This window comes from Panthera tigris, chromosome A1 (assembly GCF_018350195.1).
Source record: "Panthera tigris isolate Pti1 chromosome A1, P.tigris_Pti1_mat1.1, whole genome shotgun sequence".
Lineage (NCBI taxonomy): Eukaryota > Metazoa > Chordata > Mammalia > Carnivora > Felidae > Panthera > Panthera tigris.
This window is the reverse complement of record NC_056660.1, coordinates 139,087,867-139,115,313: the sequence shown is the minus strand read 5'-3', so window position 1 is coordinate 139,115,313 and position 27,447 is coordinate 139,087,867. Positions and strand designations below refer to the sequence as shown.

Genomic DNA, 27,447 nt, shown 5'->3' with positions numbered 1-27,447 from the left:
AGAGGTAAAGTTTGACAAAGAAACAGTAAGCAATTTGACCACAGTCACACCGTTACCAGCCCTCTGAGGGGCAGTAAGTGGAATGAGGCAGCGTTAAGGTATGCCAGTCTAAATAATTTGTATTACAGACAATGGGGAGTTGTCCACATAAGTTTTGGAGCGAGAGGTTCATTGAGATTAATATGTGAGATAAGTAAGCCTATGTGCTTAATAAGTAAAATTATGTAAGTTATGAAATAAATTGCAGAAGATAATAGAGGTAAGGTTCTTAAGCCTTCCTAAGAGCCTAGTAACCTGATAATCATTGTATTAATTGAAAATAGAGAAGAAGAGCCAAATGTAAGGGTTTTATATGAAGGAAAGATGAATAGGAGTTGATGACAGGCTATAGACATTGACAAGGAACAATATCTGTTAAAACTGTAGTAGAGGCATTCATGATTTTTTTCAGCCATTCAAATAATAGGGAAAGGAACTAAAGCACAGAAAAGTTAAATAACTTGTCAAAACTCATCACACAACTAATAGAATCTATCTGATTTTGTATATTCTGTTCTGTCCACATAGTACAGGAGCACTGAGCCAGGTTTGAATATGAATCAGGCTGCGCAAATACCAGTGTAGCCAAGGAAATAGAAACATAAGGAGGAAAATGCACCTTATAAGAGGAGATGAATTCAATTTTACATGTAACCATCATTATTTCAACTCATTGTGTAATTTAATGGTAAGTCACAGGGAATTAGAAATAAGGAAATGGTGATTAGAGAGCTCAGAGGAGAGAATGTGTTAAATTGCCAACATAGATAAGCTCTTAGGGAGGGGTTGTAATGATGAACCTTAGAAGATTTAAGAGCTGAAATGTCTCAAACATACTGAGTAGGAAATAGAAAAGTAAAGATTTCTCAATGGGTAAAGAGCCTGAGCCAATGCAATATATTTTTAACAATCCATTTTGAATTAGTTTTTGGCAGATAGTTTTGGAATTAGATAGTTTTTGGAATTGTCTTTACATACATAAAACCCCCAGAGCATTAAAATATGCAAAATCAAGAATTCCCATAGAGGTTACATTTCCGCCTTTACAAGATTATTGATTGTGATCTGTACTGTGCATCAAGACTTTAGCAACACAGAAACCATTTGTAGGTACTAGAAACTGATAATCCAAGTATGTTTTTGAAAACTAGTTTTTTTAATACACAATATATTATTACTCTTGAATTTAAAAAGTAGATATTCAGAGAAACTTGGAAAATGAATGAACTTTTAAATATGTAGCATTGAGTTCTGTGGGGGAAACAGTAGAGTTGATACAGACGTTTAAAGATTAATGATCTTGTATTTTTACTTTGATGTGGTCATAAATATCATATATGTTTATATATTAGTAACTTACAACCAAAGTAGAATTTGGCCATGATTAGCTTCATACTTCTGTTGATTTACAAAGCTTCATGCAGTACTTGGTGTAAGAGAATGAGAGGCTATATAACCAGACTTTTCTGTTGAATATGTTAATTATGGCAGGGACAAAACAATCCAAGTCTCATGAAGTTGGTGAGGAGGGGAGGATGAAGCACACAAATGAAGAGCAGAATTTTTAACTGAAACAGTTTTATTCCTCAAATATTAAATGGAAGAGAATACAATATTTATTTGTAACTTTGTAAAAATTACTGAAAATCACATCTAGAAAATCTCAACTTTTCACTTTCTACAATCATTTTTTTAAACGTTTATTATTTTTGAGAGACAGAGCATAAGAGGGGGAGGGGTAGAGAGACACACACACACACACACACACACACACACACACACAGAATCTGAAACAGGCTCTAGGCTCTGAGCTGTCAGCACAGAATATCCTGTTTTATGAAGTGCCAGTTCCAGTCTTTTGGCAGTTTTTTTAAAGTTTAGTTGAGAAAGAGAGCACGTGAGTGGGGAAGGGGCAGAGAGAGAGAGAGAAAGAGAGAGAGAGAGAGAGAGAGAGAGAGAGAGAGAATCCCAAGCAGGCTCTGCAGAGAACCCAACACAGGGCTTGAACTCACGGATCGGAGATCATGACCTGAGCTGAGGTCTGACACTTAACTGACTGAGCCACCCAGGTGCCCCTATAATCATTTTGTTTATAATTAAGTTAGAGCTTTTCACATTTTGGTTTTAAATTAGATTGGTTGTTTCAGAAAGTTTGGATTTCTAAAATACTGACTTTTATATTTTGTTTTTCTTTTCCCTCGCACCCCATCCCCTTACCTCTAGTGGACAAACTACATTCATGGGTGGCAGGATCGTTGGGTAGTTTTGAAAAATAATACTCTGAGTTACTACAAATCTGAAGATGAGACAGAGTACGGCTGCAGAGGATCCATCTGTCTTAGCAAGGCTGTCATCACAGTAAGTTCCTATTCTTCATTCAACAAGTATTTATTGAGCATCAGCTATACACTAAGAACTTGTTTAGGTCCTAGGGATATATCTGTGAACAAAACAAGTAAAGATCTTTGCCTCTGTGGAGCACAAAGGCTAATACTTCTTTCCATAAAGTTATTTTACAGTGTTTATTACTAGATAATACTACTTTATAAAGACGGGTACTATATATCTAGTTGTTACAGCAAGCCCTTAAACAAGGGATGCAGAAAAAAAAACATTTGAAGACTTCATATCTGATGAGATAATGACAGTTACATGGTAGGTTATTGAAAAAGGTAAAGCAGAAAACTAAAAAAAAATGTATCTTAACATTTTAAAATTTTAACTTAAAATATGCAAATTTATATTCATTTGCCAGCTTTTTGATGTAATGCTAACACCATCTCTTCAAATGTGAAATTGAGAGAAGTACTTGTAAATATATCCATAATGCATGATTTGCAATTTCCAGTTTTGATTTCTCTAAAGTGAGATAAATGCTTAAAGATAGTTTTGAAAGACCTAAGTATAGGATCTTCTGACTTTTTTACGTTTTCCTTAATATTTTACAGATGTCTCACCTTTGTCTAATTCAATACCTTTTTAAAGAATGACTCACCTTTATTGAGTCATTCTACTTAGTTTGCATTCAACTTAGTTTACATAGAAACAACGCTCTTTTTGCACTTGTATTCCATAGACTTACCTAATATTAATTAAGTTATGCAAGGATCACAAGTAAACTGGCATAAACAGGTTTGGGAACAACCAACTGATTTGTTAAACATAACTCAACCTGTGAGATCAGAAGTGCTTAAATATATTAAAAATAGCCTACAAGTTGAGAGTAGTCAGTATGCCATGGCATTATTTAATAAAAGTAAAAAAAAAGTGTTGGCTAAAACAGGACTGTTAAATGGAGGTCAGTTAAGGGAACTGTTGTCTTAAAATCCAGAAATGGGTATGTTAAAACTTAATGATAGATTATACTGATACTTTCAAAGAGAATTCACATTATGATAAAATTTATATTGCTTGTAAAAATAAAAAGTATACTTTGAATCTGTGGCGATTTCTAAATCTGACTCAGGTCAGAAATCTTACAGTTTTTTTCTGGTTTTTTTTGGTACATTCTGCCCCTCATATATGTTCAAAGTTTGAAAACAAACTTAGTTGAGTGTTGAGTGGGAAAAACCTATAGAGGAATTGTTTGTAAGTATTAAGAATGAAACTACTACTCTCCATTTTTAGGGACAATTTTAAAGAAATATTTTGAACATATAAAAGCTCAGTATTTATTTTGACTTGTATGTTGTACATTATGGTGTATTTTGAAGTTGTTTCTAGTTTTGTGTTTTGGGGTTTTATTTCCCTTGAGATAGATTATTGTATATGCTAGAGGACAGAACAGTGGATAGAAACGTGTTTTACAATCTTGAAATGTCCTTCCTCCAGTCTTCCTATCCTTCCTTCTTTTGTATCTTGTCAGATGCTTATTAGCTACTACACTTTGGAAATAAGCTGTTGGTTGATGTGAAAATGGGGATGAATGAAACTTTATCTTTATTGTTTACTAAATAGTAGTATTCCTAGAGTACTATGCTTGTTTCTGTAGAGTTAAATATAGTTTTGAGTTATGAACTATGGTAATAGTGCATGGCTTATTGAAGGAAAAAAATTTTTAGTAAATAATTACATTGCATCTACTCAGAAAAAAAAAAAAAACCTGTTCTTTGTAGTTTTGTTGTTGTTTTTGTTATACCTATATTTGCCTACAGATCTTTCATTGTGGTATAGGGTCAAAGAAATGGGTGGGAAAATGAAACAATTTGAAAGAGAAGAGGAAGGAATCTAGTGGTGTTCACTAAGCTAAATAGTGGTAGGGAAGGTTAAAAAGATGAATGAGGCAGCAAATTCTGAGTGGTAGTCTTAGAGACTGTAAAACAAGTGGTAAGGAGAAACACAAGCGTTTATATTCCTGAACTCCTTCAACTTTCAGTCTTTTCCTTGACTGTGGGTTCACAGGTTCACTGTTCCATATATCAAAGAAGTTATAAAATACAACTGAATTCTATGAGTTTCTGACAATGAGGTTTACAAATAGAACATGTACTTGAGTTAAATAACAAAAATGTAATACTAATTATCTCTGTTAAATAGGTAGCCTTTGCTTTTCTTAAATATGGGCTATGATATATATAACTTCACCTCTGAAGACAAAAAATAAATGGCAGTGTTGAATTTGCTCACATGGCATCTTATAAAATAGACAGTATTCATATGTGGAGAAATCTGGACTTGAATCGTGACTTTGCTGTAACCTTAACATACTACTTATTGGTGAACCTACTATCTGAGCCCACCTTTTCTGATAGAACCTAATTTATTGTTAAATTCGCTCTTATTTTAGTTTAACAATGAAGTCATTCTTAATTATTTTAATCATGTTCTTTAGCTTTGTGATAATGAATTGAGTGAAATACTTTCAAGGAACAAAATATTTCCTGGGAGAATTTGTTACTTGGAAATAATTAATGTGAAGGGATTGAAAGCAGTGGGTAAGAAGAAAAGCAATACTTTTTTCACTTTATGAAAAATGAACTATCTGTTTGTTGAGTAAATGATTATAGAAAGATAAAGTTGAATTTCAGAATTATAATAGTTTATTTATAATTTATTTGCTTAAGATCCAGTCTGTGCTACAAAACTAGCCATGGGAGGTGTTCAATATACGTTAATTGTATTTCTTCAATCAAAAACAATGTTTATGGAATATTTAAACTGTTCTTTATTTTTAAAGTTCTGTTTTTAAATAAAACACTCCTGATAAAAAGATGTAATCTGTGGCATGAAAAAGTGAATGTTTCTCTTTGCTCTTAGTCCTGCACTCAAGGAATAAAGTTAAATTTCTGGTGTTTTCTTCCAATAATTTGTATGCCCATACAAGCGTTTGTATGTTTATGTCCTTCATTTTTATTTACACAAATAGTATCATACTAAATCTATTGTTCTTTACCTTATTTTCTTTTAGTATGACTTGGACGTGTTTACTACATTCTCTTGAATTGTATGGATGTACCATATCTTGTTTATATGCCTCCTCCCTTTTTTTGGACATTTAGAACATATCTGATTTTTTACTGAATGACTACTGTAGGAACAAACTTATTTTAAAATTTCTTTATAGTTACTGTCAAATGGCTCTTTCAAAAGAGTACCACTTTTCACTCTTACCAATAATGTATGAGTGTCTCTATTTCCCCATACCCTGAAGTATTGAGGAAGTTAGGTTTTGGCAAATGTTAAAATATTTGTCAATCTACTAGATAAAAATAGTACCTTAATATTTTAAATTGCATTTTCTATTTATGAGATTGAGTACTTTGTTTATAGCTCATTTATATTTCTTTTTCCTCTTCCAATCATTTATTCATCTCTTGTTCTCTTTTTTTCCTTATTGATTTATAGAAGCTCTTGATAACATGATAATTGACCATTTATCATATTTGTTGCAAATATTTTCCCCAATTTGTCATTTGTTTATTCTTACCTTGTTTTATAGTCTTCTATAGCCTTACAGAAATTATAATTTTTTACATACTCTTACTGACCTTTCCTTTATGGCTTCTGCATTTAGTTATGTTTAGATAGGTATTTCCTACTTCAGAGACTATATACAATATAATATGTAATTATATTTTCATGTAAAATTTATATTTGAGTTTTATTCCTGTGGGAGTTATTTTAAGCCTAAAGAGTGATAGGGGAATTTAGCTTTTTTATTTTTCGTCAAATGACTATGTATTCTAATGCCATTAATTGAATAATTCACCTTTTCTCCACTGGATTGAAATGTCACCTTCACTATAAATTCCCATGTGTATTTGCAGTTGTTTCTACACTCTCTTCTGTTCACTTGATTTGTGTATTCCTTCTCTTTGTACCATGTTTAAAATTATAATACTAATAGTTTGTCAACCAACAATTCATGATCCTTTCATGAAGATAAAAGAAGTGGTTTGTTTGTATTTACTGAGATAAGATATTTTGGGAATTAGGTAGGTAGAGATATTTGGTATAACGGAAATAGTAATGTCTTTAGAATTGGTTTGCCTAGGGTCTGTAGTCCCAGGTCTCACCTTAGGTATTTGCCTTTGTGTACCTGAAACTTTGTAGAACTTCTTTAATTACCAAATGAATGAAATTCCTATTACTCTTAGAGGTTGGTTATACGTAAGTTTATCCACCAAGTTTATGGTTTAATATTTTCAGAAGGAAAACTGAAAGATAGTGAAAATGTTTATGGTTAGATTTTTAAAAATTAAAGCCAAATAGTTCTTAGGTACGTAGGGTTGGAAGAAAGTTGAAAGATTCTGGCAGAATTAAAGAAGCCAATAGAGATGTAAAAGCAAGGGAAGGAAGTGTTCAAAATTGAAGAAAACTATAAAACTAAACAAAAAATTTTAAGTGTTAAAGAGTAATTAGATCTAAAAAGTTTTTTTTTTAATGTTTACTTATTTTGAGAGAGAGAAAGAGAATATGCATGTACCAGTGGAGGAGGGGCAGAGAGAGAGGGAGAAAGAGAATCCCAAGCAGGCTCCATGCTCCACGCAGAGCCCAGTACGGGCCTCGATCTCATGACAGCAAGATCGCAACCTGAGCCAGCATCAAGAGTCGGACGCTTAACTGACTGAGCCACCCAGACTCCCTAAAAATTTTAAAATAAGAAATTATGATACAGAATAATGTTCAGCAAATTAGATATCACCAAAGATGAGTAGTGCCATAAACAATCATTCATTATACAAGGAACTCCAGATTAGTGAGAAATTAAGAAGTTGGCCTTTTATCAACTGTGTAATTTTGCTACATTGAACTGGTGGAAAGAGGAGGGTGTACGCAAGTATAAGCACGGGATAAAATATTAGTTGATAATTCTCATTCTAAGAACACTCACGTCTGAATTTCTAAAAGAAATTAGAATCTTAGATTATTAAGATAATAATAAGATATAAGATAATAATATAAGATAATAATAAGCTATTCAGTTCATTTGGAAATACTATCTTCTATCTTTAGATAACGAGTGTAACTCCTATAATGTAACTCAAATAATTCAAATATAATAGGAAATATTTAAAATGTTTGGTAAAAGGTTTTTGTAAGAAAAATATAAAAAAGTATATCTATTGAAATGTAGGCCCCAAAATGTCAAAATAATTTGCTCAGAATTATGTAATTACAGAATGTAATTTGTTTGCTAGGGTTACCATAACAGAATACCACAAACTGTGTGGCTTAAACAACAGATTTATTGTTTGACAGTTCTGGAGACTAGAAGTTGGATCAAGGTGTTATCAGGGTGGGTTCCTTCTGTTGCTTTTGCTTGTTTGTTGGCTATCTGGCATTCTGTTTCTTGTAGATGCAATTCTTCCATGTTTGCTTTTATGTTCACATAGTGTTCTCTCTGTGGGCTTATTCATGTCCAAATTTCCCCTTTTTATAAGGACACCAGTCATAATGAATTAGGGGCCTAGTCTACTCCAGTGTGACATCATCCTAACTAATTACATCTCTGCTACCCTGTTTCTAAGTAAAGTTAGTTTCTAAGGTACGCAGGCCTCAGCATACATATCAAGCACACAATTCAACCCATAATACAAAATAATCTGAATTAAGACTGTAACACAAGTCTCCTGATTCCCATCTGGTGTTATTGTATCCCATGTCATGACATAGGAAAAAATGTATATGTGATGCATTTTATATTGTGTAAGACTTGCAGGAACATGCCTGTTAAATATTTAAAAAGTAGCTCTTTAAATTTGTGACTTAGTATTAATGCCTTCTCTTAAATCTCTATAATAAATATAGTCTGTATTTTAGCCTTGAAGTTTCCATAAAGCAAGAAATATACAAAATTTTCTAGATTTCCGTGCTTAAAACAGCAAGGGGCTTGTTTTCCTAATTTTCCTGAAGGTCTTTTAAGCTTCACATACACCAATTTTTATTTAGTATTTTTATTTACCATTATATCTTTTTATTTTTAATGTTTATTTTATTTTTGAGAGAGAGCGCAAGCTGGGGAGGGGCAGAGAGAGAGAGAGAGAGAGAGAGAAAGACAGATAAAGCAGGCTCCAGGCTCTGACCTGGCAGCACAGAGCCTGACATGGGGCTTGAATTCACAAACTGCGAGATCATGACCTGAGCCAAAGTCAGATGCTTAGCCAACTGAGCCACCCAGGTGCCTATTTAGCATTATATCTTAATTTCCAAAGTGCTTAACATACCGTTCATGATCTCTGAAGTCACACCAGGGTTTACATTTGGCTCTTCTTACCACCAAAGTTACCTTTGGGTAGGTTACTGAATTGCTCTGAGTTTGACCTTCCTTACCTGATTAAAGATGAAGGGGGATAAGATCTAACTATGGGATGATTATGTGTATTAAACAAAATAACATAAAGGTGCTTGTCCAGTCTTGGCATAAAGAAGGCACCCAGATTTCTTTAAGTTTACTTTGTGAGATACTTATATTTAAAAGAAAGTCTGCAGTTTAAAAAAAAAAAAAAAAAAAGGAAAAGGAGAATCTGGCAAAGCCTTTATTAAGGGAGAAAAAGATGCAGGTGACTTATTTGAGTCAAGATATGTTTCACCTCCTATTTCAACATATTCTCATGCATTTCCTATGACCACTTTTCTTCCACCTACTGACTCTTTCTTTCTCTGTCTCTTCCTTTCTGTCTTTCTATAATACGTATATATAAACACGTTAAGTTTTTATATGCTTTCTGCATGTTCCTGATAGACTTTTTTCCCCTTGTTCTATTTATTATTGTTTTTTTAAGTCATGTCATGCCTTCTTAAAACTCAGATTTATTGAGGTGTAATTTACATCCAGTAAAATTCACCCCTTTTACGTATACAGTTATAGCTTTCATCAATGTATACAGTCATGTAATCACTATTACAATCCGGATATAGACAGTTTCCATCACCTCAGAAAGTTCTCTCCTACCCCTTTGTAGTCCATAGACTCCCCATCCCCACCCTCTGGAAATCACTGCTCTTGTAGTTTGGCCTTTCCCAGAATATTATATAAATGGGATCATACAGTAAGTATAAAGCTTTTGGTGTTTGTTTTTTTTACCATAATGCTATTGAGAGTCATCCATGCTGTTGCATGTATCCCTAACTTGTTCCTTTGTATTATTGAGTACTATTCCACTATGTAGATGCACACAGTTAATTATTCATTCACCACTGAGGGATATGTGTTTGTATCCAGATTTGGACTGCTATAAGCAGGCTGCTGTAAATATTCACTATTCACTATGCAGCTGTTTGTGTAAATATTTGCTTTTATTTCTCTTGGGTAGAAAACTGAGAATGGGATTGCTGGGTCATATGGTAAGTGTATGTTTAATTCTAAAAGAAACTGCCAAACTGTTTTTCAAAGTGGCAGTACCATTTTATATTCCTTCCGAGAATGCATGTGAATTCCAGTTGCTGAACATTTTTGTTGGCACTTATTTTTTACTTTTTGTTTTTTTATTTTAACCATTCTAGTAGCTATGTAGTGATACCTCATTGTGGTTTCAACTTGCATTTTCATAATAACTGATGTTTTACATCTTTTCATCTGCTTGTTACTTGTATCTCTTTGGTGATATGTACATTCAGTCTTTTGTTTCTGTTTGTCTCCTTTTCAATTACTTGTTTATTTATTTATTTAGAGATGGAGAGAGAGAATGAGTGGGGGAGGGGCAGAAAGAAAGGAAGAGAGCGAGAATCCCAAGCAGGCTCCACACTATCAGTGCAGACCCCCACGTGGGACTCAAACTCATGAACCATGAAATCATGACCTGAGCTGAAATCAAGAGTGAGACAATTAACTGACTGAACTACCCAGGTGCCCTCTGTTTGTCTTCTTAATACTAAGTTTTGAAAGTTCTTTAAGTTTACCAGATACCATAACTTTTATCAGACATAGGGTTTTTTTTTTTCAGACATGTATTTGGCAAATATCTTCTCCTAGCCTAACAGACTGATTTTTGTCACTATCATCAGAAAATAAATCACATTTAAAATATATTTAAATGTAGGATGCCTGGGTGGCTCAGTCACTTCAGCATCCAATTCTTACATATTTTTCTGATGTTTATTGCTTACTTTTTAGAGAGAGAGGCAGAATGCGACCAGGCATTGGGCAGAGAGAGAGGGAGACACAGAATCTGAAATAGGTTCCAGACTCTGAGCTGTCAGCACAGAACCCAATGTGGGGCTCAAACTCATAAACCACGAGATTGTGACCTGAGACAAAATCAGATGCTTAACTGAGTGAGCCACCCAGGTGCCCCAAGCGTCCAGCTCTTGATTTCATCTCAGGTCACGATCCCAGGATCGTGGGATTGAGCCCCACATTGAGCTCTCTGCTGAGTGTAGAGCCTGCTCAAGATTGTCTCTGTCTCCCTCTGCCCTTCTCCCCTGCTCTCCCTCTTGCTCTATTTCTAAAATAATCATATTTGAATGTATATTTTGCTGACTTTTTTTTTTTAATGTTTATTTATATTTGAGAGAAAGACTGAGAGTGAACAGGAGAGGGGCAGAGAAAGAGGGAGACACAGAACTCGAATGGGTTCCAGGCTCTGCACCGTCAGCACAGAGCCTGGTATGGGACTCAAACTCACAAACCATGAGATCATGACCTGAGCCGAAGTCGGACACTTAACCAACTGAGCCACCCAGGCGCCCCTATTTTGCTGACTTTTTGCTCTGATTTCTTAGGAGCCCTTGAAGGCTATCTATTTCCCAGTATAATTTACAAAGATGCTGGCCCTATTATTAGATATTAAATACATTATTTGTACAGAGGTGATATTTCTCATTTTTTTTTTTAATTTTTATTTTTTAGTTTGGGTGTACAGGGGCGCACTGTTGCTTAATTAAATTGAGAAAGCTTTAGGGGTGCCTGGGTGGCTCAGTCAGTTGAGCGTCCGACTTCAGCTCAGGTCATGATCTCACAGTTCGTGAGTTCGAGCCCCGCGTCGGGCTCTGGGCTGATGGCTCAGAGCCTGGAGCCTGCTTCGGATTCTGTGTCTCCCTCTCTCTCTGCCCCTCCCCCATTCATGCTCTGTCTCTCTCTGTCTCAAAAATAAATAAACATTAAAAAAAAAATTTTTTTTTTTTAAATTGAGAAAGCTTCAGTTTTCAAATTACCTGCTTACACCTCATCATGTAGTGAATTCACTGGTACTGCCGTTGAGCTGCTTCTTTGGAGTGAGTACTGTGTAGGCTTGACTTTTGTTGTTTCTTCACTGAAGGAAGAAGGCCATGGCTGATAAAGAATGAGATGTTCTCTTGGTCACCACATTACAGAATATATATTATCCAAAAATTATTTCTTTTAAAAATATACTTGATCACTTAAAAAAGAAAAAGTCACTTACAAATTGATCGTAAGGAACAAGAGACCCAAGAGACTGATGAATTGAAGCTCGTCCAGAAATTAAGGTGGTCTCTGAAATGATAATGTATTGAGAGCAAGGGACAGGGTTGGGTAATGATTTCTGAAACTTACACATAAACCCAGTTTCATGAAGTGAAGTTTTCTCCTGTTATGAAAGATGTCAAGGAGTTGCATTTGGCTTTTTAAAAATTAGGAAATTCAGGGCCTCCTGGGTGGCTCAGTTGGTTGGGTGTCCAACTTCGGCTCAGGTCATGATCTCACGGTTCGTGAGTTCGAGCCCCGCGTCGGGCTCTGTGCTGACGCTCAGAGCCTGGAGCCTGCTTCGGATTCTGTGTCTCCCTCTCTCTCTGCCCCTCCTCTGCTCATGTTCTGTCTCTCTCTGACTCAAAAATAAATAAAACATTAAAATTAAAAATTAGGAAATTCATCACCTCCACTTTATCTCCTTGCCCATAGTAAATGAATTAAAAAATCTTTAACCTGAAAAGGGAGAACAGGAGAGGAGACAATAGAAGAGAGCATTTTAGAAGCTGAAAAACTGATGGACTGCACAGTAAATTAGTAGATCCTAGAAATCCAAATCCTAAGTTATCATTTGAAAAAGCTAGGAACGAGATTTACATTCACAATAATGTAATACTTTAGCAGTACCAGATACCTCTTGAAACAAGAATTCGGAGGTGGAATTTGATTTAAAAAAAAAAAAATACAGAGGATACATTGATTATCAGTTTAAGAAACACTCGTATCCCCAGATTTTTCTCTCCCAACTGTGCAGTTGGGTGATTGACTTATCCCTGTACCAACCTGACAAAGAGGAGAGGTTTATTCTATAGAGAGAAAAAAATAGTGCTCTCTAGGCTGAAGAGTGGGGAAATAGGCAATAGAAACTATTGAAATCAAGGAATGATACTAAATAGAGGTGATTAAGGGAAATGTGCAAAGTGGGTGCTGAGACCTTAACTTTACCCCATTCCCCACTTGGCTACCCATACACTAGGTGACAGATATTCTCATTGAGGGCAGTAAATTGCTGGGGACTCCTAGAGAATCTGACCAGCCCAAGAGGAAAGACCTAAAGATAACATCAGAACTTCCCCAACAAAGTAGCCTAACTGGATTATCCAGCAGTGAAGCTCATCTTTGATAAACTAACCATGCATAACTTTACAGATTCCAGTCAGCTTTATAGATCCCCAACTCTTAAAAATGAACGGTTAAGATCACCAGGCATATGAAGTTTCCAGTATGAAAGAGATCAAGAGTAAATACAAGACTAGCCAACAAACTATTCTAATATTCCACAAAAATAAAGAAGAAAGTTTGTTTTCTCTGTATTCTCAGAGATGAGAGCATTTGGAATCATGAAACAAAAATGTACACTATAAAAAAGAAAAAGAATAAAACAGACCTATTGTAAATTATAAATATGGTAGCAGTGATTAAAAAAATCAGAAGCGTTAGAAGATAGAATTATAAACATTTCCCAGAAAATCGAGAAGATAAAGATAGCGAATAGGAGAAAAGATAAAATTGAAGGAATGATCCAAGAGTTTTAACATTTGAAGAGTAGAAACTTCAGGAAGAGAGAACAGAGAAGAAAGGAAACATCAATAAAAGAATACAAGAGGGGCGCCTGGGTGGCTCAGTCATTTGAGTGTCCGACTTTGGCTCAGATCATGATCTCACAGTTCGGAGTTCGAGTCACGCGTCGGGCTCTGTGCTGACAGCTCGGAGCCTGGAGCCTGCTTCCGATTCTGTGTCTCCCACTCTCTCTGCCCCTCCCCCGCTCATGCTCTGTCTCTCTTTCTGTCTCTCTTTCTCTCTCAAAAATAAATAAACATTAAGAAAATAAAAATAAATAAATAAAAGAATACAAGAAAAATCCATAGAAGTAAAGGATGTGAGTTTACACATTGAACGGGTCAAAGGACATGAGTTTACACATTGAAAGGCCAGCATAATAGATGAAAAAGGACACATTATTAAGGACATGTCATTGTAGTGAGTCAGATCACTGGGAAGAACGAAGATCGAAGATCGTGGATGCTTCCAGAGGGGAAAAACAGGTCACAACAAAGGATAAGGATTCAAAATTACTGTGGACTTCTCAAAAACAACACTGATAGCTAGAATGCAATGTGCCATGCCTTCATTCTTCTGAAGAATTATTTTCAACACTGAACTCTTTATCCAGCCAGACCATTAAACAAATGCCAAAAGGGCAGATAAAAACATTTTGAAATGTCTCAAAACATTTACTTGTTGCAGCATTTAAAATGTCTTATTTTAGAGATACATGCTCACATATCTACAGATGAAATGATAAGTTTAGAATTTACTTCAAAATAACCCATCTGGAAAGGCTTGAATTGGTGGAGGGTATAGATGAAATAAGAATGGCCAGAAATGTTAATTGTTAAAGCTGAATAGTGGTGTGTGGGGTTTATTATCCTATTCTTTATTTTTGCATAGGTTTGGAAATTCTCATAATAAAAAGTAAACTTACAAATACACATACTACTACAAAGCTGTCTTTTGGAAAATGTGCTCCATGAAAACAAGGAAGTATTAAATAAAAAGGAAGATAGGGCACAGAACATTGTTCTCAGAGTATGATCTCCAGGCCAGTAGCATCAAAGCCAACTGTGAACTTGACAGAAGTGCAGATTCCCAGGCCCAACCTCCGATCTAATGAATCAGGAACTCTGGCTATGAGATTTGGTATTCTGTCTCAATGATTCTGATATATACGGAAGTTTGAGAGCCACACTTAAAAAATAGCTGTGCTCAAGTAAAGAATGGATATCTCATTTCTCTTAACAGCTTGTTCTCTGGACTTTGATATTTGATCTGACATTTTTTTTTTATTTAAAAAAAAATTTTTTTTAACGTTTATTTATTTTTGAGATAGAGACAGAGCATGAATGGGGGGGGTGGGGTCAGAGAGAGGGAGACACAGAATCCGAAACAGGCTCCAGGCTCTGAGCTGTCGGCACAGAGCCTGACGCGGGGCTCGAATTCACGGACGGCGAGATCATGACCTGAGCCGTAGTCGGCCGCCCAACCAACTGAGCCACCTAGGTGCCCCTTGATCTGACATTTAATTGAATGGAGTCATTATACATAAAGGCAGAAGAATTCCTATTAGTTGTGCTATTGGTGCTAGCAATCTGAATGGACAATGGATGTGAAAGGTTCAGACTTTGGTAAATTGTTAAGTCAGGTAATTGTCTCAGAAACGGACTAGTTATGAGTTGAACAGATGAACATCTACCATATGTCAATCTGACTGCTGGTCCAAATGGCATCTTGACATTTTCTGCTAGCATTGTTCATTGAATTTTCCATGATCTAAAATGTCTTTTTCCCTCCTCCACTATTAAAAGCCTGTTTTTTCTCTGGGCCCAACCTAAGCCACAACTTTTCAACAAACCATTGCTCATCTTTTTTACTTAACTGTAAGATTTTGTAAAAAGAAAACATGGACTCTGGTGCGCTTGGGTGGTTCAGTCAGTTAAGCGTGTGACTCGATTTCAGCTCAGGGCATGATCTCGCAGTTCATGAGATCAAGCCCCCGCGTCAGGTTCTGCACTGGATTATCCAGTAGTGAAGCTCCAGAGCCTGCTTGGGATTTCTCTCCCCACCTCTCTCTGCCCCTTCCCCATTCTCTCTCTGTCTCAAAATAAATATATAGACTTAAAAACAAAATAAAACATGGACTAAGCAACTGTTATGTGCTAAGCATTATGCTAGGTGTTTTACATGTTACCTCCTTTAGTCATCATAATAATCTCCTCATAACCTAACTAAATATTAACATATATTTAGCCTTTTCATATACGTGCTTTTCTCTTGGTTTGTGCCTTCGATTTTTATTTCAAGAAGAATGGTAATTGACCACTTCTATTTCATAGTACAAGGATTTCCATTAGCCCATTGGTTCCCAAACGTCATTGTGCATCTAGAAGGCTTGTTGAAACAGATTCCAGTTATATTTGTAAGTTTTATGTAAAAGTGAAATTTTTTTGAAAGACATGAATATTTTCAAATTACTGAATTGTTTTTGATACTTAGAAGGCTTGGAAAGAATTAGTTTTAGAAGCCAAGTTAAGGTCATTAAGATATGCCTTGATCATAAAGTAATTATAATCAGGGGCGCCTTGGTGTCTCAGTCAGTTAGGTGTGTGACTTCGGCTCAGGTCGTGATTTCATGGTTTGTGAGTTTGAGCCCCACCTTGGGCTCTGTGCTGACAGCTCGGAGCCGGGAACTGCTTCAGATTCTGTGTCTCCCTCTCTCTCTACCCCTCCCCATCTCACACTCTGTCTGTCTGTCTCACTCTCAAAAATAAAGATTAAAAAAAAATTTTTTTTTTTAAATTTTTTTTTTAACATTTATTTATTTTTGAGACAGAGAGAGAGCATGAACGGGGGAGGGTCAGAGAGAGGGAGACACAGAATCTGAAACAGGCTCCAGGCTCTGAGCTGTCAGCACAGAGCCCGACTCGGGGCTTGAACTCACGGACCGCGAGATCGTGACCTGAGCCGAAGTCGGCCGCTTAACCGACTGAGCCACCCAGGCGCCCCTAAAAAAAAATTTTTTTTAACAAAAAAATTATTACAATCAAATAACTTCTGGCAAAGTTTTGGAACATTCCAGTAATGTTATCATTATGTAAATGCATCTTCATGGTTCTACTATCAAATTATTTGAATAAAAGTTCCTTACTGGGTGGTTTTTCCCAGTTCCTAGCACAGTACCTGTGTGAAAACCTGTCAATTGACCTATAGCAAATCTTTATATATATATTTTTTAGGTTTTTATTTATTCAGAGAGAGAGAGAGAGAAAGAGAGAGAGAGAGAGAGAGAGAATTCCAAGCAGGCTTCGCACTGTCAGCACAGAGCCCGATGCAGGGCTTGATCCCATGAACCATGAGATCATGACCTAGTCAAAAATCAGGAGTTGAATGTTAGCCCACTGAGTCACCTATGCACCCCAATGTTTATATTTCTGATCTGGGTTTGATTTTCAGAAGTCACCAGAAATTATTCAGAATTATTAAATCAGATAATTGAAGCTAAATAAAGGTATTTGAGCCAAAATATATTTTAGTCAGAGCACAGCATAAAGAAGATATTTACTTATATTAATTTGCTTTCTAACACTTCTTCCTTTTAGTCTAAAATAGTACAGTTTTAACATAATAGAAAATGTGCTTAGATGTAGAAGTTTGCTTTTTATGATTCTTGGGACAGGTGGGTGATCCTCTTTTTAATGGCAAACTATTACCAGTAAAATTGCATTACACCAAATCTACAAGGGATTTTCAAACATCATGGGAAAAGATTACAACTTTATTTTTACTAACTTTTAGCTGAAATTTAGCATTTTCTTTATTAATGTAGTCAAAAATTACAGTACAGTACATTATCAGTATTTGTGACTTTTTCACCAACAGAAATTATAAATACTGTCCCATGGCATTATTGGCATACTGCTACTAGATAGTAATTTGTTAATATAAAATAACACATACAGGGCGCCTGGGTGGCTCAGTCATTTAACTGCCTGACTTCAGCTCAGGTCAGATCTTGCAGTTCATGAGTTCAAGCCCTGCATCAGGCTCTGTGCTGACAGCTCAGAGCCTGAATCCTTCTTTGGATTCTTTGTCTCCTCTCTCTCTGCCCCTCCCCTGCTCACACGCTGTCTCTCTTTCAGACATTAATATTTATTAAATATTAATAAAAACTAAAAAAATAACACATATGTATATTAGTATACCTTAACTTAAATTTTTTTGTTATGTAATTGGTTTCCTTTAGAATTATATGTATTTTGCTTCATACTTTGAAAACATGTTCTCAGGATTTTGAAAGTTTCATCAGATTTGCATAGGAGTGCATGAAACTTTGCATTACACAGGGCTGCACAGAACATTTTTGTAGCATTAGAATTTTGTTTTGAGTCTGTTGATGTCTTCAAGTAATTTAAGATGAAAGAATTAATACCTAAATTTCTAATTTTTTTTAATGTTTATTTTTGAGAGAGAGAGAGGCAGTGTGTGAGCAGGGGAAGGGCAGAGAGAGAGGAAGACACAAAACTTGAAGCAGGCTCCAGGCTCTGTGCTGTCAGCACAGAGCCTGACCGCGAGATAATGACCTGAGCCAAAGTTGGACGCTTAACCAACTGAGCCACCCAGGCGCCCCAGTATCTAAATTTCTAAAGTGAAATGAAGTATTTCAGGCCCAGGGAAGAAAAGAAAATGCATTACACTATCCTTTCTCTGCTGGGCTTCAGGCTATCTTGGATTTTGAGGTTTTGCATGGTCTACCTTTTTCTTAAACTTCATTTCTTACCAGACTCCCTCCAGTCATGCTACACTTTTAGTGTCTTATCTAAGCCTGCTCTTTCCTGCCCATAAGTATTTATATGTGCTTTTCTTGCTGTCTGGAATGTTCTTTCTTTCTTCCTTTGTCCATTCCATTACTTTCTTGGAAACCTTGGCCTACCTGATTAGATTACCTTTTTTTTTATTTTTTTTTAACATTTATTTATTATTGAGAGACAGAGAGAGACAGAGCATGAGCATGGGAGAGGCAGAGAGAGGGGAGACACAGAATCCGAAGCAGGCTGCAGGCTCTGAGCTGTCAGCACAGAGCCCCAACGCGGGGCTGGAACCCACAAACCACAAGATCATGACCTGAGCTGAAGTCGGATGCTCAACTGACTGAGCCACCCAGGTGCCCCTGATTAGATTACTTGTAATATAGGCTTTCTCAACATAATGTACCGTTCTTATTTATGGCTTTTACAGTTGAAGTTTTACATTTCTTGTGTGATTGATTTGGTTAACGTGAGTTCTGCAAAGTTAAGAACCATGCCTGTTTATCCTCGGCATTGTATCCCCAGTGCCTTGAATAGTACTTGGTAAATCATAGATGTTCATAAATATTTCGTTGGTTGGTTGGGTTATATGGATAAATAAATAAACATGAAAGGTTTAAATCATGGTTGTCCAATAAAAATATGTTAGTCACATATACAAGCCATATAAGTAATAGAAAATTTTCTAGTAGCCACATCAAAAAAGGAAAAACAAGTGAGATTGATTAATTATATTTTATTTAACTTAATATATCCAAAATATTGTCATCCTAATATACAGTCATAAGAAATTATTACTAAGATATTTTACATTTTGTTTTTTACCAAGTCTTCAAAATCCAGTGTGTATTATACACTTACAGCTCATTTTAGTTCAGACTAGCCATACATGACTAATGACTACTATATTGGACAGCACAGGTTTCAATGTCAAAGCATATTAAAAATTAAGAAATTGGGGGCTGCCTGCATCATGGTCCAGCCTTTATTTCAGGGTAAATTTTGAAAGCAGGATTTTGTTTATTCAGAAATTCCCAAAATTGAGGTATATCAAATCAGTGTGTTAAATGAAAAAAATTGAAATGAATACTTAATACTTACAGTTTGCTTACCTATATATTTTCTTTAAGATTTGCAAGTTACGAAGGGAAAATACAGTCTTGGAAAAGACATCACGCATTTGAGGGCAGTGAGATTATTCAAACTGACCTTGTCTAAGAATCTTTTCTTAGGTTCTGCTCTCTTAAAGTAACATTTTTATTAAGTGGCTTTAATTATTTTAGCATTTTTTATTGTAGGATGAGTCTGGGAAGGTTCTTCTGGCAAAGTATTACTGTATTTTAATGAGTCTGATGCCACCAAATTTAAGATGCACTGTTATTTTATATGTCACATTGCCATTTTAAGTTGATACCATTTGTAAGACATCCTTATTTCAGAGACAAAATTTGTATGTGTGGCAGGGAATTTTATAATGGGTGAAATGAGGTATTTGAGTAGAAATCTCAAAGAGGAAAATGAATGTGGTAAGAGGTGACATGGTAGGAAACAGCAGTTGTCAAGTTCCTCCATGACTAATTGAAGGAACTGTAAGGAGTCCTGTGTGACTGGAGGCCTGGATGGTCTGTAGACAAGGGGAAAGTAGTAGGAAAAGAAGGCAGAGAGGTATGCTCCTGATTCTATAGAGCCTTGTGGGTCCTTGTGAGGACTTCAACTTTGTATGCGAAATGAAAAGGGAAGTTATGGAAGTCTGAGCAGTGGAGTGATTTGATCCTTGTAACAAGATCACTTTTGGCTGCTTTGTTATGAATAGTTTGTAGGAGGAGGATGGAAGCAGGAAACCAGAATTAGGCAGCCCTAAGAAATTGTACACATAATCCAGGTGAGACATAGCAGTGGTTTGGATCCAGCTAGTATTGCTTATTAGAAGTGAATGGATTCCAGATTTATTTTGGAGGTCCAGCTGACAAGGTTTGCAGATTTGCTGATGAATGCCTTATATGATTCAGTGAAATGAGTCGGATGATTTCAGGTCTAAGCAACTGTTGGTTACCATTTATGGAAATGTAGAAGCCTAGAGTTTGGTGAAGCAAATCACATGACCAGGTTTTGATGTGTTGAGATTCCTCTTAAATAGTCAGGAGAAGACACAAAAGAGGCAATTAAGGGGGCGCCTGGGTGGCTCAGTCGGTTGAGCGTCCGACTTCGGCTCAGGTCACGATCCGCGAGTTCGCGAGTTCGAGCCCCGCGTCGGGCTCTGGGCTGATGGCTCAGAGCCTGGAGCCTGCTTCCGATTCTGTGTCTCCCTCTCTCTCTGTGCCCCTCCCCCATTCATGCTGTGTCTCTCTCTGTCTCAAAAATAAATAAACGTTAAAAAAAAAAAAAATTAAAAAAAAAAGAGGCAATTAAGTAAGAGTTTGGAGGTTAGGGAAAGAGGACCTGTCTGAAGTTATAAATTGTGTGTGTTTGTGGACACGTGAATGTACTTGTGTCAAGTGCTATGTGTGCAAATTTATCTTTTGATCCTCATATCATTGACTGTTTCTTCAGAATTCCCTCCCCCGCCAACCCAGTATGTTTAATTTTTGATTTTAATGTTAGTGGTTTTGTAAAATGTTAGATGATATTTGCTAAACATTTGTCAAATGTGTGGCTCTTGGTTAACAGTGGGATAGAAAGAGGAAGGTTGTAAGGAAAGAGACTTTTGTATCATTTTTAACTTTTTACTTTGAAATAATTTTATATAAAAAATTGTAAGACTAATGTGATAACTCTTGTGGACACTTAGATTCACCAATATTTTAATGTTTCTTTTATCTTGTTCTCTAGACACATGTACACATGCCTTATATCTTTCCCTGAGTCATTTGAGAGTAAGTTTCATATATCACACTTCTTTTCCTCTTAATACTTCAGTGTATAATTTCCAAGAGCAAAGATATTCTCTTTGCAGGTATAACCATAATATAGCTGGCAAATTCAGGACATTTCATGTAGTAATATCTTTTTTTCTAATTTAAAGTCTGTATTCCAGTTTTGTCCATTGTTCAGCAGTATTCTTTGTAGCATATTTTTTCCCTTCAGTACAAAATCCAGTCTACAGCGTGTATTGCGTTTAGTTGTCATGTTTCTTTTAGTTTCTTTTAATCTAGACCAATTAGCTCCTTAGCCTTTCTTTGTCTAGTGTAACATATTTTTGAAGACTCTGGGCAAGTTATTTTCTAGAATGTTTTTCATTTAGGACTTGATGTTTCTTTGTGATTTGATTCAGGTTATGCATCCTTGGCAAAATACACTAAAATGATGTGGTGTCCTTCTCAGGGTATATCTCACTAGAGGCACAGATATCTGTCTGCTTTTTTTTATATGTAAATGTTATGGTTAAGATTTGAAGGGTGGGGAGGTGGACGAGGGTTCTATGACTTAAAAAGAAAGTTGGAAAAAACATTGAATTAAGCTTGGTTCATTATTCGCCACTAAAAATCTTCCAACTTGATTCTCCTCATTTTGATTCTCTGCTAAAACTTTCAGATTATCATGATTTTTCTGGGTGGAATTCTTACAAGGAATGCATTTACCAGAAAATGGAAATGTCTGCTTACCATAGCATTTATTCCTCCCTGTAAATCATATGATATTTTCATTGATACCTATGTTCATTGATAGTTTCTACATTTACATAGCACTATTTTCATTCCTTACACTGGGGACTTTCCCAAGATCATACCATCTATGTTAGATTCTGAATATAGCCAGCTGGCCTGCTTTAATGCCTCTGTCATTGGCCTGTACAAGTGATGATAATCTTATGTGGTTCACTTTGAACATTTTGTTGAATATCTTTTTCTTTTCACTTTAAAAAAACTTTAAATTTGAAATAATTGTACTTATACAGAAACTTGCAGAATGGAACCAGAGGTTTTATTTATCCTTCATCCAGTTCCCCTGCATCGTAAGATCTTACATAGCTGTAGTACAGTTCAAAACCCAGAAGTTGATATTGGTACAACCCACAGACCGTATTCACATTTTACCAGGTTTACGTGTACTCATTTGTGTGTATGTCTGTGTGCATGCATGCACATGTGTATGTAGTTGTATGCAGTTTTATCACTTGCAAAGATTCTTGTAACCACCATTACAGTAAAAATAGAGAACTGTTTCATCACCACAAAGATCCCTCATTCTACCCCTTTATAGGCTCTTCTGTCTCTCTCTTCTCTCCTTCCAGCCTTCTCTCTCATTCCTAACCCCTACAACCACTCATCTTTTTGTCAGTTCCGTACTTTTATCCTTTTGAAAATTTTATATAAATGGAATCACACAGTATATTACCTTGTGAGATTGGCTTTTTTCCTCAGTATGAGTAAGATGCACCAGGCTATTGAATATGTCAATAATATGTTCCTTTTATTGCTAAGTAGTATATGTACCATAGTTTGTGTAACATGAACTAATCAAAGGACATTTGGTTTGCTTGCAATTGAGGGGCTGTTACTAATAAAGGTCTCATGAACAATGATGTGCATGATTTTGTGTGGACCTTAGTTTTCTGAATTTCGGTCTCCGCGTTCAGTAAATAAATATTTGTTCAATGTCAGTCACTGTCCTAGGGCCTGAATTATACTGGTGTACCTATCAGGGACTCTTGTACACAGTCTCTAATCACATATGTTTAATCACATATGTATGTAATCACACATGCCTGAACAGTATGTTTGGGCTCACATTTTATGTGTGCTTTTGTAACCTCTTTGTATCTTCCCACATATTAAGTTGTTCACTTTCCAGACTTTGGAAATACTGTTTTTGAATGGATATCTTCTACTCCATTAGGAAATGAACATTTGCCATTTTTGGACTGCTATTGTATCATTCAGATGTCCACTCATGGAATCAGAAATCGCTGGAGATTTTTCAGCAGAAAGTGTTTAGAAGTAAACAAAAGAAACACTTTGTGGGTAGTGCATAGGTAGTAACTGCAGGAACCAGCTTTTATTCCTTGGGTCAGAGGAACGAAGGGACGAGGTTGGGGTTATCTGAACTTAGAAGTTGGAGGGAGAGCCCCGCCGAGTTGGGAGTTGGACTTCTGAAGAGAAAGGTTTGCCCACTGGTGCTGGTACCAGTATCCCAGGAGCCTTTTGGGACTGAGGCTTAAACCTCTGAGTTGAAAGGACTGCCTGGTTAGTACTTTCAGAAGCTGAGACTCAGGCATCTAGAGATGGGAACGCTGTTCATCTGCTATCTCAGAAGCTTAGAGGAAATGCACTGTGACATCTAGAAAAAGGATTATACCCAGTGTAGTTGGTATTAATATCTTCGTAGTTTGAAGGGGAATGCTGTAGAGCTCCACTTCACGTATCTAGTAAGTGGCCCTTGCACAGTTGATGCTGGTACATCTGAGGTGGCCAGCTAGTTCAGGGAGTTCTAAAAGAGGCTGGAGCCTGGAACTGACTACCATTTCCAGGACTAAGGACCTTTGCTAGACAAATGTTGATGGAAACGGTATGTAACAAAAAACACAGGCTTTTTCTGCCTTCCTCCTGGCTTCCAGTCTCTGGCTAGAATGGTGCCCATACTGAACCAACAAAGAAGACTAATAGAGGGGAAATGTATTTTGCCGTATCCCAGTCCCAGTAGCATAAAATAATATAGAAGGGTGGATTTAAGAGAGCCGATATGGTTAATAAGAAGTGGCAAGCTCATTATCAAATGAGCTTTTAAAGAATTCCCTGCTATGAGTCTGAATAGGTCTTCTCAATGAATCTGCAAAAGCCAGAGTCTCATTTTCCCCTCTCACCCTAGCATCCCTCCAGCCCATCAACTCCCCTTGTTACATGATTATACATATTATGTTATATATTATTACATATAATATGTTATTGTTATGTATATTATGCATTATACATTATTAATGAATTATATACATTATATGTTTTATATGTTATATATTATGTATATTATGTTATTACATATTATACATATTACATGTGAATTAGGCCTAGGTAATCAGGCTGCTGATACATACCCTCCCCCACCTCTACTGCCCCTTGTCTCCCCCAGCCCTACCTTGATTGTGAAGCAGGATCTTAAAGAGAAGCAATGACAGAAAGTTTTTCTTATGATAATATTGGCAACTGCAGCATCCAGTTTCTAGGAGCAGCAGTGCCACTAGTGGCTTCCAGGGTCCAGAAGAGGAAGCGGCCTGTCTGTACAGTTGACACCGTGGGGTGCAGTCTCAGAGTTCTCTCTCTTACCTAGTCTCCCCTGGCTCCTTTCCATTTTCTGACCTCGTTTATTTATATTTCTTAGCAATATGAGCTGCCTGATACTTTCAAAAGAAACTTCTTCAGTGAGCAAGCATCAGTTTCTCTTACTTGTAATTTAGAGCAATGTTTGATGTATTTTATTTGAATCTGGTAGGCTTTATTTATTTTCTGGCTGAACAAAGATATTTTAATATTTTGCATTTGTTTGTAAAAAAAATTAGATGCTCAGCTTAGATAATTTTGTCTTTAGCCTCAGTGAGCATTGGACAGGATATTTGGCAATGAGTAGAATAAGGGTGAAATCTCGATTGTGGTGGTACTAGGTGGCTAAAACTAAACAGAAAAACCAGCCAGGCACCTTCCTGACCAACAGAACCTGACAAAGGTTGTGGTACAACCAGGGCTGATGGAAAATGAGTAGGGAATCCACAGAGGAGAAACCAGAGAAGGGCAACTCAAAGTTGTGTAAAAAGTCTACCCAAGTCTCTAGTTGACTCCTAAACAATGTATGTGGGAGACAGATAGAAAGTAGTCTTAAAATGTGATCTGAGTCACTGCCACCATGGGAGAGATGTGGGGGAGCTAAAGCTGCTTTCAAGAACATTTGCCATTTTTTTAACTATAGGTACCAAGAGAAGGAATGTAGTTAGTGAGGAGATAATCCAGAAAAAGCCAGAGAAAGGGAACCCCAAATGTAAAACTCGGTTCAAATTTGTACCTGACCTTTCATTTGTGTGTGCACAGGCCAGACTGAAAGTACTCTAAACTGAGACCCTAGCTGCTGCCCATTGAACACATGACAGAATTAGCAATTTGGGTCTGAGCATGTTAATTGTGTGCTGAAACAAAAACAGAATTTTTCAGAGTAAAACAGAATCCAGAGTTCACAACCTAACATTCACAGTTTTCAGGGTCAACTCAAAATTACTCAAGATACAAAAAGCCAGGAAATTACAGCACATTCTCAAGGGAAAAGACATGAACCAAGGCCAAATTCAAGATGAGCAAGATGAATTATCTGATAGGGATTTTAAAGCAGGTTGTATGTTTGTGTGAGGTAAAAGAAAATAGGCTTGTAATGAATGAAAAGGTAGACCATTTCAGCAGAGAAAAAGAAAACATAGAACCGATGGGAATTTTAGAACAATGAAGAATGATATCTGAAATAAAAACCATTCACTGTCTGGAATTTATAGTAGAGATGACAGAAAATAATTAGGATTTTGAATATACATCAAAAGAAGTCATTTTTTTTAATGTTTATTCATTTTCGAGAGGCAGGGGAAGGACAAAGAGAGGGGAAGACACCGAGTCCAAAGCAGGCTCCAGGCTCCGAGCTATCAGTACAGAGCCTGATGTGGGGCTTAAATTCACAAGCCATGAGATCATGACCTGAGCCAAAGTCAAATGCTTAATTCACTGAGCCACTTAGGCACCCCCAAGTAGTCATTCTTAACCCAATTTTTATTTTGTTTTGTTTTGTTTTATTTTAAATGAGCAGAATTAAATGGGTTTTAGGAGTCTTCAGAGAGAAAAGAAAGTGAAAAATTATTTGAAGAAATTATAGTAAAACTTTCCAGATTTGGTGAAGAATGTAAATTTATATATTTGAGAAGCTCAACCGACAATAGGACAAATTGAAACTGGATACATCATAGTCAAACTGTTGAAAACTAAAGATAAAAAATCCTGAACTTAGCTATAGAAAAATGACACATAAATGGGGACATTCAAACTACTGTATACTTCTCCTTAGAGATCATGGAGGCTAGAAAACATCTTATAATGGATTCAGTGAAGATACTCTTCAAAAAGGAAGTGAAATAAAGATATTTTTAGATAAAGGAAAACTAAGAGAACTTGTGGGCAGACGACCTGTGCTACAAGAGATGCTAAGGGAACTTTTTCAAGCTGGAGAGAAATACACCAGAGGTAAACAGGTCTTTAGGAACTAATGAAGAACATCAGAAAAAGTGAATATGTGTTGGTAATTATAGGATTATTTTTCCCTTTTAATGCTTTTAAGATACAGAAAATCTGAATAAGCCAGATCTAAAAACCTGAACTTAATATCTCCCTACCAAGAAAACCTGTCCACATGATTTCCCTGGTATGTTGTTTAATACATCCAAAGAAATAGTTCCAATCTTATACAAACTCTTTCCTACACTTTCCTACACAGCGTAGGTGTGAAACCTAAACCTGATGAAGACATCACAAGAATATTAGAGCTCTGTGGTAGACATAGATACCATATTCTTTTATAAAATACTAGCAAATCAATAGTAGAAGAATTATGTATAACTTCTCAGCCTTTTGGCTAAGATTATGTGTAGTATCTATTCTTATCAGTTTAATATTTGATACATCCTCTATCCACGGACAATATAGTAGATGGATTTTTGGAGCAGGGAGATGGAATAGGAGGTTCTTCCATCCACTCCACACATCGACCTTGTATTGCAGTTCCTCCAGGCATGTTGCACTGCCTGCACCCTCAGGACAAAAACAAAAAAGTGGATTATATATAATGAACAAACAAATGTACTTTATCTTAGGAATTAGAGGTTAATTTAATGTAGCAAATCAATCATTATAATTCACCAGTTTTTTAATTTTATTTAAAGCCAAGTTGGTTAACATATACTGTAATAATGGTTTCAGTAGAATCTAGTGATTCATCACTTACATATAACACCCACTGCTCATCCCAACAAGTGCCCTCCTTAATGCCCATCACCCATTTAGCCCACCCTCACCTAATACCCCTCCAGCAACCCTGTTTGTTCTCTGTATTTAAGAGTCTCTTGTGGTTTGCTTGCCTCTTTTTATATTACTTTTCCTTCCCTTCCCTGTGTTCATCTGTTTTGTTTCTTAAATTCTACATATGAGTGAAATCATACAATAT

The 27,447-nt window shown here is 36.2% G+C and overlaps 1 protein-coding gene and 1 non-coding gene across 5 annotated transcripts in view; both read left to right on the top strand.

Moving 5' to 3' along the window:
• Window positions 1-27,447, top strand: part of CERT1 (ceramide transporter 1) — a 102,534-nt gene that overhangs the window by 4,258 nt on the left and 70,829 nt on the right. For 3 of the 4 annotated variants that reach the window (XM_042988546.1, XM_042988553.1, XM_042988560.1), the window contains exon 3: window positions 2,263-2,397. In XM_042988546.1, coding sequence (XP_042844480.1) covers window positions 2,263-2,397 — 135 coding nt within the window. Of the gene's footprint in view, window positions 1-572; window positions 728-2,262; window positions 2,398-27,447 lie in introns of those variants that run through there. The other variant, XM_015536539.2, reaches the window with a different exon arrangement.
• On the top strand, window positions 26,840-27,030 carry LOC122232417. Its single transcript, XR_006209762.1, has one exon. It is a non-coding gene; the product is annotated as a U2 spliceosomal RNA (small nuclear RNA).